At 39.6% G+C, this 14,661-nt stretch overlaps 3 protein-coding genes across 4 annotated transcripts in view; 2 read left to right on the forward strand and 1 right to left on the reverse strand.

Moving 5' to 3' along the window:
- LOC106745077 (protein aubergine-like) overlaps positions 1 to 7,407 on the forward strand; it is a 10,298-nt gene extending 2,891 nt beyond the window's left edge. Inside the window, exons 3-11 of the mRNA XM_014620354.1 lie at positions 1,224 to 1,320; positions 2,353 to 2,490; positions 2,631 to 2,839; positions 2,916 to 3,101; positions 3,182 to 3,352; positions 3,699 to 3,981; positions 4,196 to 4,554; positions 4,686 to 5,094; positions 5,825 to 7,407. Coding sequence (XP_014475840.1) covers positions 1,224 to 1,320; positions 2,353 to 2,490; positions 2,631 to 2,839; positions 2,916 to 3,101; positions 3,182 to 3,352; positions 3,699 to 3,981; positions 4,196 to 4,554; positions 4,686 to 5,094; positions 5,825 to 6,465 — 2,493 coding nt within the window. The 3' untranslated portion in view covers positions 6,466 to 7,407. The remainder of the gene's footprint in view (positions 1 to 1,223; positions 1,321 to 2,352; positions 2,491 to 2,630; positions 2,840 to 2,915; positions 3,102 to 3,181; positions 3,353 to 3,698; positions 3,982 to 4,195; positions 4,555 to 4,685; positions 5,095 to 5,824) is intronic.
- A 651-nt stretch (positions 7,408 to 8,058) lies between these two features.
- LOC106745146 (DTW domain-containing protein 2) lies at positions 8,059 to 10,505 on the forward strand. The gene is made up of 5 exons (XM_014620468.1): positions 8,059 to 8,486; positions 8,920 to 9,081; positions 9,174 to 9,354; positions 9,880 to 10,082; positions 10,218 to 10,505. Exons 1-5 carry the CDS (start codon positions 8,401 to 8,403, stop codon positions 10,345 to 10,347), a joined length of 762 nt encoding a protein of 253 aa, XP_014475954.1. The 5' UTR covers positions 8,059 to 8,400; the 3' UTR covers positions 10,348 to 10,505.
- LOC106745085 (protein arginine N-methyltransferase 7) lies at positions 10,456 to 14,269 on the reverse strand. Of its 2 annotated transcripts, XM_014620365.1 has the most exons (10): positions 14,179 to 14,269; positions 13,779 to 14,037; positions 13,557 to 13,706; positions 13,262 to 13,483; positions 12,864 to 13,096; positions 12,557 to 12,686; positions 12,234 to 12,463; positions 11,299 to 11,854; positions 11,015 to 11,175; positions 10,652 to 10,892 (listed from the first exon to the last, which is right to left on the reverse strand). In XM_014620365.1, the coding sequence occupies exons 2-10, from the start codon at positions 13,959 to 13,961 to the stop codon at positions 10,652 to 10,654; spliced, it is 2,106 nt and encodes a 701-aa protein (XP_014475851.1). In that variant the 5' UTR covers positions 13,962 to 14,037; positions 14,179 to 14,269. The 2 variants fall into 2 exon arrangements, with proteins under 2 accessions (XP_014475858.1, XP_014475851.1); XM_014620372.1 differs by lacking the exon at positions 14,179 to 14,269 and having other exon boundaries at positions 10,456 to 10,892; positions 13,779 to 13,961.
- Positions 14,270 to 14,661: the final 392 nt, after the last annotated feature.

A 14,661-nucleotide genomic window follows, 5' to 3' on the forward strand; every position in this document is an offset into this window, starting at 1 on the left:
CCTTGATTTAAACCAGATTCATGAAGGTTAGTGGTCGTGTATATAGATTGTAAAAATAAATATAAATTACTTATTTAAATTGGCTTCTGTTTAAATGCACTGCTTTATTCTTGAAGCTTATTAATGCTTAATTAATTAATCTACATTATTGTACGGAAACATAGTGTATTTTCATTTCAAGTATTCATTTATATTTAACTTTATAGATTTTTTTTGTACAATTGCTCATTTTTATCGTACAGCCATATGTAAATAGCCTTGTTGAATCAAAATATATTTTTATATTTACCAAAACAACGAAAGTTTTCAAAAAATGACCACTGAGTAGAAACTATCAAAAAACATATAATAAAGCGATGTATATGTATAATTAACGTTCACCAAGCTTAATGCATCGAAGTTGGTAGTACCATAAATTGCACTAGTACTTAGTTGAGGAGAATTTGTGTTTATTATAATAATTTTGCACATATTTCTGCAAGATGTATAAAAAACAGGCATGGGAGCAACTCACTTTACTTATTTAGAAATATCTTACTTTTCTTCATTCTTGAGAGAAAGAAATCTCATTTTTTTCATTTAACTCAAGCTCTTTGAGAACAAAATTCCATTATAAGAAATCATATTCAATAACTAGCTTCTTCAAAGAAACCAAACCGGAAGATTCGAAGAAAATAGAAAATAATGACTCCGACGTCACAATGTTTATAAAGTGTAAAGCTTATGATTTTATTTTTAAGCTGTTTTTACCAAATTTGCCAAAAAACAGACAATGACTATCTTGAGCAACATACTTGACTGTGTTTTATTTAAATTACGTAATGAAATCGATTATCCATATTTGTCCAAAATTCTTGCTTCCATCAAATTATTAACATGTTGACTATCACGCTGATTTCTATCGATCATATAAATGCCTGATAATTACATCGCATTAAACCCTGTAGACTACGGATTAAGATTGAGATTGAATTGAAATATATTGCTTAAACGGTTGTTTCTAATCAAAACTGCCGGTTTCTTTTCTCTCGGTGTACAAATTCTTTGGAAGAGACTCACTTTTTATTCACTTTTTTCTTAAAGCTGACTCGTTATTTTCTTGTTTTTTCAAGAATGAGACTCACTTCTCTCACTACTTTTGATAGTTAAACCGCTCCCATGTCTGAAAAAAATGTAAAAACATTCATTATTATTTAATTAAACAATTAAATATCTGATGACAGAGCGGCGGCCGTGGTGTGGCAACACGTGTTGGTGCAAAGGGTGATGGTGCAGGCGCGCAGATAGGCAGGGGCATTGAAAAAATGTCGATTCAACCAAGTATGTTTTCTTTTTATTGTTATTACTATGATCCCATTGCACATTATTATTGCATTTTTCTGACCTTACGTATACATATACATGTATAATTCGCATTATTGGTGCAGCGTGAAGGGAGCTAATGTCTTTTAGTCCCCGTTTATCTCTCTGAGAAGAAAATATCTGAGGGAAATATCTGATGTATATTTAAACGTATGTGTACTTTGTTTCGACGTTGATTTCAACATGTGGTATATAGAATAAAAAAAAGGTAAAAAGAATTAAAAAATGGTAAATGAATGACACATGCATTGCACACGGCAGTGTTCTAGATAGAAGCCAGGGTTGCCGCAGACCTGGGAAACCGGAAGAGCCGAGAAAAGTTATGGAAATTTAAATTGCTCAGAGGAAACTTGAAAAAGTCTGGGAAAGATATGAAAAAGCCTGGAATTTTTAACTTTGCTCACAATCCCCTTAAATGCTCTTCTTCCATAAAAAGTATCTATAACTTTATATTTTTGTACTTGTAATATGCATTTATAATTTTTTAAAATATTATATCTAACATTTGTAGTCAAATGCATTCACAAAACTCGCACATTTGACAAATTTCTCTTACGTGTTAGGGCATATAGAAAAATGTAAGCAATAAGAAAAGTGACTGATCACAGTCAGTTATTCCTCAATCATAAGGGAAATAATCGAAATATGATTGGTCAATTTCATTCAGCATTCTTGTTCAGTCACTCTTTTCCATCATAGCTGCATTCTTTTTTCCAATGCTCATTTATTTTTTGTTGGTTTGAATTTGTATTCAGGATTGCAATTTGTTACTGAACTTCTAAATTTGCATTGCTTCTAACAATGTAAATTATTTTTCCTGCAATACCTGCTTTTAAACGTTAAAGTTTAAATACATATTGCTCATTGAAAATTCTCCACTGTCGTAGAGAAGACATGAGGAGGTCGAGGAATTTTAAAATTCACTTTCCGTGGCAAACCTGAGAAGTGAACATATTAAATAAATAACGCATCATTTTCTTTTTAAAACAGGTGCTAGTGGAGATGCTGGTAGCAGTGTTGGAGCACTAACAACCGTTTCTACAACGGGAAGGGGAGCGTCCCGCGGTAAAAGAATGGTATCGACGGATATCTTCGTTACGAAACCAAGCCACATAATGAATAAGAAGGGTGAGTGAAATAATAATAATGTTAATTTGGTTTGGCGTTAAATCGCTCTTCCGACAAGAAATCTCGTACACAAAGTGATGGAAAATTTTCATTTCTTCTTAGAACTTGTACATATTTTTTTCCGTTTACACGATCTGTAGGCAATACCGGCAGCATCGTCAACCTGAAGACAAACTATTTTAAATTTATCACTAAGCCCGACTGGTGCATCTACCTGTATCGCGTCGATTTTGCACCCGAGGAAGACCGTACGGTCATACGTAAAGGTTTACTGAAACCCCACAAAGAAAAACTCGGTGTGTACATTTTCGACGGCACTGTACTGTACACGAGTAACCGCTTGCCCGAGGTAAGCGACGTTGATGATTTTGTACCTGCAACGTTCAGTGATAATGTTTGTGATTAATGCAACCGATTTATTTCAGAAAATGGAACTTATGTCAATCCGACAATCGGACAACGCGAAAATAAAAATCGACGTCCGCGTGGTTAGTAGCATAATGCAGTCGGATCCCCATTATCTCCAATTTTTCAATACGATTATGAGAAAATGCTTGGGCCACCTTAAACTGCAACTGGTCGGTCGCAATTACTTTGACGCTGAAAACAAGGTATGTCTAGACGTTACGTTGACATTCGTGGTGCGATTCGCGCTCGGATAACATAACGAAATAATTGTTCGTTTATGCAGGTGTCCTTGCCGGAACATAGACTGGAATTGTGGCCAGGATATTTAACATCTATCCGACAACACGAATGCGATGTCTTAATGTGCGCTGAAATAACAACTAAAGTTATGCGTCAGGAAACATTGCTCGATATTCTGAACGACTGTTGGACTCGAGACAACCACAAGTTTCGAGTTAGTTGCATTTCCATCTAAAATCTTCCACGCGCACGCGTGTATTTATATGTGAATTTAGGCGTGAAAAAAATTTATGTAAATGTGTATGTACGTATATATATATATATCTAGCGGTGATTTACTCGGCAAATTACGATAATTGCTGTAAATTACTCGGTAATTTTGGATAGCTGATAAAATGGTAATTCACTTGCTGAACGCAGTCGATAAAATTACTCAAAATGTTGCTATCTTACATTCAATTTTACTGAATATTCGCAGCGTAAGCGTTATTTCTGTGTAATTCTATGTTTATTTTTTTTCCTTAATCTGATCGTGGAAATAATTATGTACGTGTGCATAGGCAAATTTCGTTTCCATGGTGGTGGGATCAATAGTCCTTACTGCTTACAACAACAATACATACCGCGTTGAGGATGTGGATTACAATGCGAATCCCAAATCAACATTCCCAATGAAAGATGGCACAATGGTGTCATATGTTGATTATTACTATAACAAGTACGGTCTTAGAATTACAAACGCTACTCAGCCGATGCTTCTGTCGAGAAGCAAAACGAGGGACCGACAGGCTGACAAAGGGGATCGTTGCTGCTATCTGGTACCCGAATTGTGCCGTGCGACAGGTGCGTGCAAAATGTCCTCGATCGAGAGTCTCCAATTTTAGAATCGATCATTCCCATTATTCTCCGCTCGTTGATTCAACGACGAAAAAATACTGCTTCGTATTATTATATAAATTCGTTTATTCATATTTTTCTCATTTTTACTTATTCATATTTCTCTCATTTTCCAATTTGATCTTTTTGCTTTGACGTATCGTTACTCTGTGACTTCCAGGCTTGACCGATGCGATGAGGGACAATTTCTCCGTCATGTCGAGCTTGTCTACATACACACGCATCAATCCTGAAGCGCGTATCGAAAAATTGTTGTCGTTCAGCAGGAGACTTCGCGAGCATCCTGACGCCAAGAAGGAGTTCGATCATTGGAACATGAAGCTGGATAATAACCTGCTTGAATTGAAGGGGCGTATTTTGCATCATGAAAGTATAATATTCGGTGGCAATCCACCGGGCACTGTCAAGTCACCCGTAGGCGATTGGGGAAGAGAGATGCAAAATAAGCGATGCTTAGTCGTTAAGGAATTGAGGGACTGGATCCTCATTGTTTCAGAACGTGAGAGACGTTCTATCCAGGTACCACCACGAGCTCTTTATTCTCTCCCCTCCCTTTCTTCTTTCATTTGATTCAGGACTTCTCCGCCAGCTTTGTATACCTGATATATAGCTTCCTCCACTCCGATCTACATATGTAATATTTCTTTCAGAACTTCGTGGACATTCTGCTTAAAGTATCGCACGGTATATCCTTCCGTGTGGAGCAGCCGAGGATATTCACTATTCGGGACGACAGGCCGAGCTCGTACAGCGAGTTCCTCGAGGGGATACTGTCCAAGCAGATACCGCAGTTGATATTTTGCGTGGTGCCGAACAATCGCATGGATCGTTACTCGGCGATTAAGAAGAAGTGCTGCGTAGACCGGCCCGTACCGTCGCAAGTTTACCTGCAGAAGAATCTCTCGCACCGGAACGTCTTGTCCATCGCAACGAAAGTAGCGATACAGATGAACTGCAAGCTGGGCGGAGCGCCCTGGCGCGTGGACATTCCGATCGAAGGATTGATGACTATCGGTTTCGACGTTTGCCATGACACGACAAAACCGGGCAAAGATTACGGTAAGCGTGAGTCGAGTTCCCTCATCGATGTCAATGTCAAAAAATTGTGTCTCATTGTTCGAATTGTCAGTCTTGCCCGAGTGTTATTCCTATTTTACTGGTTCATTCGTTCGAAATTATTTTTGCTGTAGTCTGTCAGTATGTTTGAACCAAGCCGGTTGAAACGCTCAATCGAGTGCCTTGTTAAACATGTTAGAGTGATCGTCTAACTTCATTTTTCTTCCAGCTCGATTTTCCTTGAAATAAACTTGTATTTTCTGTAGGAATAAATACAACGGAGGTTTCGAAAATACACAATTCTTTGATGTGCTATTTCGTCAGAAATCAATTTTTATTCTCCGTCCATGGCAGAGATGATACCGACCAAGTTTATGATTCAATAATTTTTCTCGTCGTTCTGCTTTCAAAAACCAACGGAATCACCGTGCAAGCAAAAAGCTTTCGTTCAACGCTGTACAAAATGTTTTATATTTTATTAATATTGAAGATAACTTTATTCAAAGTGAAGATAATCGTAGAAACTACTGTATTTATATTCCAAACATGCGTAGATAACTATCACTGTGCAAAGCGTCAGAATTGTATGTTTTACGGTTCTTTCCCCCCAAAAAATGCCTGAAATGACCTGCAAAACGATATTTCAAATGAAGAAAATACCCCCTTAAACTGATATTCTATCATCAAACGTCAATCGATTTCCTCTAGCGATATTAACAATTTCTTGTTACAGGTGCGATGGTGGCGTCCTTAAACAAAGACTTCACGAAATACTACAGCTCGACCGATCTGCACGCGGACGGTAACGAGCTGTCGCACATGTTCACCTCGAATATCTACAAGGCCGCGATGGCGTATCGTGCGCAGAATAACAGTCTGCCCTCGCGTATCCTGGTTTATCGCGATGGCGTCGGCGAGGGCCAGGTGCCCCACGTGATAGAGCGGGAGGTCGTGGATTTGCGCCAGAAATTGAACGAGCTTTACGGCGGAGAACATTACAAGATGTCGTTCGTGATCGTGACGAAACGTATCAACACCCGATTCTTCCACAACAAGGGGAACCCACCGCCGGGCACGGTGGTCGACGATGTTGTCACGAGCCCGATCAAATACGACTTCTTCCTCGTGTCGCAGAAGGTGAAACAGGGAACGGTGTCGCCGACCTCGTACAGCGTTGTCTACGACAACATCGGCCTCGACCCCGACAGGATGCAACGTATCACGTACAAATTGACCCATATGTACTTCAACTGCTCCAACACCGTCCGGGTGCCGGCGCCTTGCCACTATGCTCACAAGCTGGCGTTCCTGGTGAGCAAATTCATTCACCAATCGCCGGACTCACAGCTGGAAAACACGTTGTTCTTTTTATAATCTCTCGTACTCTATTTTTTTTTTCTTTTTAAAGCGTGTTAACTTTTGCGAATTTGTTTCACATATTTGCAAGTCGCAAAGAGAAATCCCAGGTTTTCTTAGCTCGCTAGTTTTAGTTTAATTTTTATTTCTTACGCTAAGAATGAAAGATATGTTAAGTCGATGGATTACGTTATATAATGCTGTAAGATTTAGTAGATATTTTGGTTATTTTTAAGTTTGCCCATTTTTATTTCCGTTTAATCCGATTCTCGATATATATTATGGTAGTTTGAAGAAAAAAGAAATAAAGTAATAGGAGAGATATCAGTGCTGATATCAATATTGATCATTTGATCCAAATCAGTAGGAAATTTGATAGAGAAAAAGTATTCCGTGATTATTTTGTCATATAAGTTGAATACGTGATAAGTTCAATTATCGCTTCGATGATAATGTATATTAACATAGATGCACATTGCTTTTATAATTATACTTTTATAATTTTAATAGAACATATATTTGTTAAATACATGCCCAGTAATAAAATACCAAAGCAATGAATCGTATCCACTTTACACTTTATTTTCACAGTTAAGATAAATGAAGTTGGTGATCTATTGTATTATATTGGTCAACTGGAATATCTTGATATGTTATTCGGTCAACCGCGAAGTACTCGCATAAAAGTCGCACAAACATAGATATTTCACTTAAAGTTAAGTTAAATATTAGTTAAGTTTCGTTGCTTAGTACTTAAGTTTTTTTTTAAGTTTAGTTACTTAGTACGTAAGTTTTTTTTTTTTAATACACGAGCTTTTGTTTATTTTTAAGTGAAAAAAGACGAATTACCAGAGTCAAATTGATGCGAGTATTCGAGGGTTAATATGTAATAATAACATGATGGTATATTTGATATGATTTATAAGGAGAAAATATAATCTGTTGATAAGCTAGATATGTTCATAGATTAATCCAATTTGTAATAAATACTTAATTTGAACGTTTCAATAAAAAATGCATCATTATTCGTGAGTAACTCAATTGCTAAGTACATAATAATATATGTAATATACAAGGTGGCCCCGAATGTTCCGGCCTCGAGATTTTGTGGGAAATTTAATTTTGAATAATAAATTTCTTATAAATATGGGTCAAAAAATGCTTTCCGAAGAAGTTAGCGTCTAAAAACCACTAAAATCATCTTTTTTCAATAAATTGTTGCAAATATCTAAGAAAGTATGCTCTTTTAACCAAAAAAAAAGTAAAAACTAAAAAATAAATAAAGTTTTTACAAAAGTACGAGAAATCTTTAAAATATGCCCATTTTATAATACGTAGTATCAACGTACCAAATGCGATAAAAAGAGTTCCTAGGGTACAATGACACTCTTTTCATCCGGCCGGCTGTGTATAATAGTATATAATAGTATGTGTAAAAGGATTATATGTATAGAATAGTATATGTAAAAGGATTTTCAGATTATATCCAAGTGAAATGGTGCAATGTTCGTGCCTTCCTGTAAGAGTGTGTTATCGCAAAAAAGATGTTTCTGACAGTCCTATTAAGAAGCGTCATTGCGCACGCGCGAGAGCCATGAGAGGAAATTTCGCGCATTTCGGTGTTATTACAGTTCAGTGCATGGGAATTCGTCCGTCCTGATCGCGCGCGTGCCATCGCTCGCCGATACCGTGTACTTCTTCGCGGCGGTGACTTCGAAATCACAATAAATAATGGTTTTTCACAAAAATTTCATAATGCCGCATTTGACTGTGTACGATACGTGACGAATTCCATGCGCGCAATTTTCAGAAAGCTCGCTAGATTCAGCTCCTTGATAGGACTGAAGTCTGAATAGATTCTCGAATCTAAATTACAATCGCATAGCTTGAATGGTGATATTATGTGTGATAATTGTCGGAAAATATCCAAGATATTTCTGATAACCGCTTATCATGATAAATGAGGATAATGTGTGGAGTGAACTGGCGAGTATTCCCGCTGATCCTCCTGAAATGAGAGACAAATGCTCACAATGCAAGTAAGTGGCAAAAAATGCATGTATAAAATATATATCTTTATATTTCATATATATTTCTTGTATAGAACACATTTATAACGTTATACGTGCAATATAAATTATATGTGTAAATTTGGCAGATAAAAACCGTTAAAGGAGAAAAGGATCTTTTCATTGATTTTGGTCGAATTTATTCACGCACGTGCTTAGTTTACTGTTTACAATTCAAATATAAGATATAAAGGTTAATATTTGTCGTTCTCTATTGGAAGAATAATTTTAAAGCTTTCGATGTCTCAAGTTTTGCGAGGTTAGAAAATGTGTGTACAGCAGTGTTCGTGTAAGACAATTACATGTAACCGAAACGTAATTATTTAAAGGAAGGTATCATTTCTCTCTTTTCCTCTCAAATCGATATTTTAAAGACCGTCGAATTAAACTGTATTGTTCCCAGGAGACCCGTGCAAGTATGTTGGTGTCCGGGTTTACCGAAGCAACGTCTCAATCCAGCGTCAAGAGTAATAATCTTGCAACATCCAGCTGAGGCGAAACGTTGTTTACGTACAGTGCCAATGCTAGCATTAGCCTTAGAACCAGGAAAGTGCCTAGTTTACAGGTAAAGAAGGCTTGGCTACTCTTACCTGGATTCCTGACTATCGCTTTTATGTATCAGACAGGTTCAAAGCAATCATTGCTTATTCGTTTTAGAGGAAAGAAGTTTCCATTGCCTATACACGAAGGTCTAGCAGAGATTTTAAATGATAAGAATACTATTTTGCTATATCCATCGCCTGGAGCTGTCGCACTAGATACACTGGATCCAGTTGGGATCAATGAACAAAAAGCGTACAACTTGGTTCTGTTAGATGGGACATGGCCGCAAGCAAAGGTGATCGTTAATGATTTAGCTATAAATCCTTTATATCGACAGCTCGCTTACCACAAGTGACATCTGATCGATAGTTTATAATCAAACAATACAAGAATAAGGAACGACAAGAGCTGACTGCAGATCTAATTTGTGTGTATTTCCAAGAACCGTAATACGAAGTTCAAACAGTTTCAGTGCCTGAGTTTCTAAATCTCTTAGAAGACTGCATCTGCAATAATTGGTGATAACTGTGAACCCATGGGAATGTCAAATAATGTGTAATAATTAATGCAAAATGCAATGCAATGCGTGGATTTGCAATTAGCTTTTATTATCCTTCATTTTTATATTATTTCTTATATTATTTTTTACATTATTTTCATATTATCATTTGATTTTAATCAAATAGCCTTATAATCATTAAACTTCTAAACGTATAAGAAATCTCTAGAAAGAAAGCGATTCGTTAATCGGGATACAGTTTTGTCATTTATTATTTCCTATCGTATTACATTCATATGCACACATATATACATCTCACAGGCGATATATCACTCAAGCCCGTCCTTGTATTTTCTACGCGCTTGCAAGCTGATCGGCGTGCCCACCAGCGAGTACGTGATCAGGACACAGCCGACAGAAGGTTGTCTCTCAACGCTAGAAACAGGCGCGAGTGCACTCTCGATTTTGGAGGGTGATCCTGAACTGAGGGAGAAAATGTTAGGTCCGTTGCATTATCTGTGCAGGTGAGCGGGCATGAAAATCCCTCCGTATTCTTACTTAATTGCGAACACCTCTTCTCCACGGAATAGAGATTGATCATTCTTGTTCTCACGCGAGTCTATTGTTTATTCATTTAAATCGATCTCGACTCTTTCTAGGTTTCAGTTGGAAAACGGCGCGGTGACGCACCAGAGTAAGGAGTTTCTCATCAAGCAAAAAACTTATCCGAAGTTGATCGGCAAAAGACTCGCCAAACAGTTACGCATATTACCGGACGGCACGTCGTAACGTTAGTTTTCACGTGTGTCTGACTGAGTTCTGTGAGAAGAAGAAGAAGAAGAGGCGCTTCTCAATGTGATATTCGACAAAGGAGAAGCATCGAGTGAAACGTCGGACTCGCAATATATTCCTTTTATTTGTACTTACAATAAATTTTAATATATTTCCGCATGTGTAAGAACATCATCATCGTCAGCTCTTCGCAACCGCTTCCTACGATCCCGACGATCCGGCCATGAATTTCTATTTTTACACTTTTTACCGTTTCATTTTGTTTTTCTTTTTCTTTTTTATGTATACATCCCGACATTTCCTAGTAATTGAAATTGAACTCGACCTCGCCGTGTTGCGGGATGAAGGTGAATGACCAAGAAAGCGCGCTTCCTTTGTTGACGTCGCAAATTTTGCGGAACAAGTGCACCCCTTGCCTCGTGTACGGGTCCCAGGACACCTGTTCGCCAGGCACTATTTTCCCGATCGGGCCGCAGGACACCGAGGTCTCGGTGTCCAATTGCCAATCCACCCATAGCGCGACGCCGTTGCAGGTGCCGCTGCTGCGAAACGAAGAACAGTGATACGTATAAAATCCAACGAGAACGCTGCAGGATGCGTCTCCGGTTATCGAGATCGCTTCCTCTGGCTGTCTACGTTCAGAAGAAGCGAATAAAGGACTTACTCTAAAAACGGAACGTCGCCCGACACCTGAATGCGCTCGTCGAAATTCACGTTGCGCGTAAGATCGAGCTCGATGATATTGAAGGACGAAGATAACGCTCTGCAGGGATACTCCCAGAGTGGATGAGCTTCTATAGGATTGTCGCTTTGCTCGCTGGACGTCTGAAAGCGGAGGATGCAACGTCGTCACTTCGGTAGAAAATCGGTGAAAATTGTGTAAAATTTTGCACGCGATTGGATCTCGAGAATGAAAACGAAAAGAAAAGGTAAAAAAGGAACTCGAACCTGCACGAGTGTGTCGAAGCAGGACAAGTCGAAGCCTTCGCAGACGCCGAGGGGCGCTCTTATCTTCTGCAGATCCTTGAACTCGACGGCTACGGCCTTGATGGTCGCCACGATCGGCATCCGTGCGACGCTCGACGGATACCTCGAGGCGAGGTACCAGAACCGCAAGTTCTCCCAGGGCACGATGGAGTTTAAGAAGTACGGCTCGCCGAAGATGAAGTCGATCTCGCGCGCCTCCGGCAGATCCTCGATCGACTCGACGATTCTCACACGGTCGGCGAGGCCGTTCGCTTGCAGGAACATCTCCGTGGTTTTGCGCGACAGGAAGTTCTGCTCCAGCAGGTACACCTTCGCGCCGAGTCTCGCGGCGACGAGCGCCAACAGACAGCCGTCTGACAGGCAGAGGCAGACGCTGTTCGCGGTGATCTTCTTCCGCAGAGCTCGTATGTACCTCTCATTGCGACCTGCGTCGTTCAACTGACCGATACGCGTCCGTGAGTACGCGACGTGCGCGCAACAGTTGCACACGGGTCGCGGGCACTCGGGAATCTTTTCTCTGCGCGACAATAATTTCTCTCTTAATTGATCGTTAGTCGAATCGAAAAGGTACGCCTGCCTCTCGAAGGCAGATATCATTAGAGCTGAAAAGCGACGTTACTCGTGCAACTTGTGTATTATTTATTCACCGTTGCAAAATATTATGCGACAAATCGGGAACGATTAGACCCTTTCGGCAAGCGAAACAAGTTTATTTTTGCAAAGTAACTTTTTCAAATCCTGCAAGCCACAAGATAGGACGAACAGTAGTAACGAGCAATAATAAGGCGTACGAAAAAATATAAAATAAATGTATCAATTATGAAAAAAAAATATATATATATATATATGAAATATAGGCGATTAAATATTACGAAAAAAAAAAAGTAGAAACTTACATCGATCCGTTTAATAACTTAAACCAGAAAGAATACTCGTCGTGATACCCCACGAGGTTCACTTCGACGCCGCGTGTAATCGGCACCTCTTCCGGAAGATAATACACAGCCTGCATCCAGTGATCTCTCCAAGGTATTAAGTCCGCCATTTCCTGCAAACGCTCGGTATCTCCCTTCACCTTATCGGGGACGTCTGGATGCTCCCAGACGGGTGCACAACTCAGCAAAATCTACGAGAATAATAAGGTACAAAAACGGACATAAAGAAAAGGGAAAGAAATAAAAGGGGGGAGAAAAAGAGGAAGAGTACTTGAGCGATTTACCTGGTTGTCTGTATCCATGTTCAAGTCCCACCACATGAAAATTGCATGCGCGACCCCGGTCGCTATCGGTTGTGCGCGCAACGACACTTTTTCGTCGTACAACAGAGGTTCCTTGCCGGACCAGTCGAACCTGAACCGCGTCACCAAGAAAAGAGAACACACGAATATGAATTAATTAATTTGAATACGCACGCAGTTTTCGGTGATATAAATGAAAATGAAAATTAACAACAGCTGACAATTTTATATTCAAACGCGACGTTGCACATCCCCGAAGGGTTGTGGGAGCACGGGAAGGGATATTTACCTGAAGATAGGCTGCGGCTTTAGCAATGGCGCGAAAGCATCGCGACGAATACGGGAGAGCTGCATGTCGTGCACCGCTGCCGCGCCGGAGCACGCTTGGATAGCCGGCGGAGCGTTCACCAACGTATCTCTTCCGTCCTGAATCGGCTTCACTCGATTCCAGGCGCAAACTCGGGAGCTCTCGACCACCTGTGCCCACACAGTCCCGCTGTGCGGCACGACGATGCTGTTTTCCTGAGACGACAAGGCGAAATCGATGAGCGTACATTTCGAATTAACAGGATATCGGAAAGACGAGACATACAGTGGGGCCTCTCCGGAGTGAAGAAGCTTCGGGACCAAAAAACACAGAGAGGTCCACTTGAGAGAGGTTCTACTGTATTACTCGTTCCGCGTTACCTCGAGAAGAACTTCGTGAGCATGTCGGAATGTCGACAGAGCTCCCTCGCCGATCAATTCCGTGTCGAATACTTCGGTCACCAGGATATTCGCCCGCTTTGGCATGTCGCCGTTCTTACCGACCGTCATCTTGGTGGAGCGTTTGCGAATCAACTTGATCTTGTCCTCGAGGCCGTTTTCCTTGATTATCCTCACGGCGCAATTGGCCATTGGTGTGAAAGCCTAAAGGGTTCTTATTTACAGATACAAAAATGTCAGAGGAAATCGAAGAAAGATTGGAGAGCCCTTTGTATACCTCGCATGCGACTACAGTGTCGGCGCCACACTTGGCCGCCATCATCGACAGCAATCCCGTACCAGTGCCTATGTCTAATACATTAGCCTGTTCTCCCGCCTGGTGCTTCTTTTTGATAGCTGCTTTCAGAGCGACGTAATATTTCTCATTCTGTCGAGGAATATGAATGGATTAATGGCCGTGTAATCGAGAATGCGAGACAATGATAGAAGAGATATTAACTCGCTCGTGATCGTGTAGCATGTCTGCAAATGCAGACCTCGCTACCTCCTGATGATAATCATAATATTGATCCTTCTCTTCCCACGTAGCGATGCCAGTGAGAGGGTTTAAACATTGCATAAATATACTCATGTTTCGTTTAGGCAATGAGCTTGTCAGAGCGATAAAGGTAGTTCTCAACATTCACAGTTGGCACACACACAGAAGTGGAGATAGGAGAGATTCATCAGAATGTTTGTACTATTTGAGTTGTTTGTACCTGTGAAGAATATAGTTCATTATTCAGTTAACTTAAAGTTAAGGTTCAAAATATTGGATCTTGATATCAATATTGTTACCATTATGGGTTACGTTCTACTGAAAATGTTAGTTTTAATCAGCAAGTGTGATGAAAACTTACTGATAGTACATAGGACGTGCTACTGCAGATAACAATGATAATGTATTTAGACTACCAGGTACATCTTCAACCTTTAACAATTTATGAGCTATCAATAAGACTTTGTCTTCCTTCTGTTCTAAAGTCCCAAAAACTTTAACAATATAAAACTTCTCCTAGAAAGAAAATATTATAAAAGTATTAGTTCAGACATAGAATATCAAACTGTATCATTTATATTTATTACAATACAATGCAATATAGCAAGGATAGGATCCACTTGACACTGCAAATCTGCAAAAGATGACATAGATCAATTATATACTCCTTGTTCACAATCTTGCTTCAAGTATAGGCAATAAGCAAATTGGCCAACCATGATCGATTATTCTTCCAACGAACAACAGTGGTTGGTCAATTTGATTATTGCTCACATATTAAATTTTTTTTTCAAGAATTCTAAAATATAGCTTTGTACCTTTAAATGGATCTTATCCCAGATGT

The sequence above is a fragment of the Dinoponera quadriceps genome, unplaced genomic scaffold (assembly GCF_001313825.1).
Source record: "Dinoponera quadriceps isolate SergipeBrazil2010 unplaced genomic scaffold, ASM131382v1 scaffold120, whole genome shotgun sequence".
NCBI classification, from domain to species: domain Eukaryota; kingdom Metazoa; phylum Arthropoda; class Insecta; order Hymenoptera; family Formicidae; genus Dinoponera; species Dinoponera quadriceps.

Excerpts from the sequence above, each read along its gene's own strand:
- LOC106745146 (XM_014620468.1), top strand. The coding sequence starts at position 8,401 with ATGATAAATGAGGATAATGTGTGGAGTGAACTGGCGAGTATTCCCGCT. Across the intron at positions 8,487-8,919 it reads GACAAATGCTCACAATGCAA|GAGACCCGTGCAAGTATGTT; the intron begins GTAAGTGGCAAA and ends TATTGTTCCCAG. Across the intron at positions 9,355-9,879 it reads GGACATGGCCGCAAGCAAAG|GCGATATATCACTCAAGCCC; the intron begins GTGATCGTTAAT and ends TACATCTCACAG.
- LOC106745085 (XM_014620372.1), bottom strand. The coding sequence starts at position 13,961 with ATGTTGAGAACTACCTTTATCGCTCTGACAAGCTCATTGCCTAAACGA. Across the intron at positions 12,464-12,556 it reads ACATGGATACAGACAACCAG|ATTTTGCTGAGTTGTGCACC; the intron begins GTAAATCGCTCA and ends TTATTCTCGTAG. Across the intron at positions 11,855-12,233 it reads AAGTTATTAAACGGATCGAT|AGAAAAGATTCCCGAGTGCC; the intron begins GTAAGTTTCTAC and ends ATTGTCGCGCAG.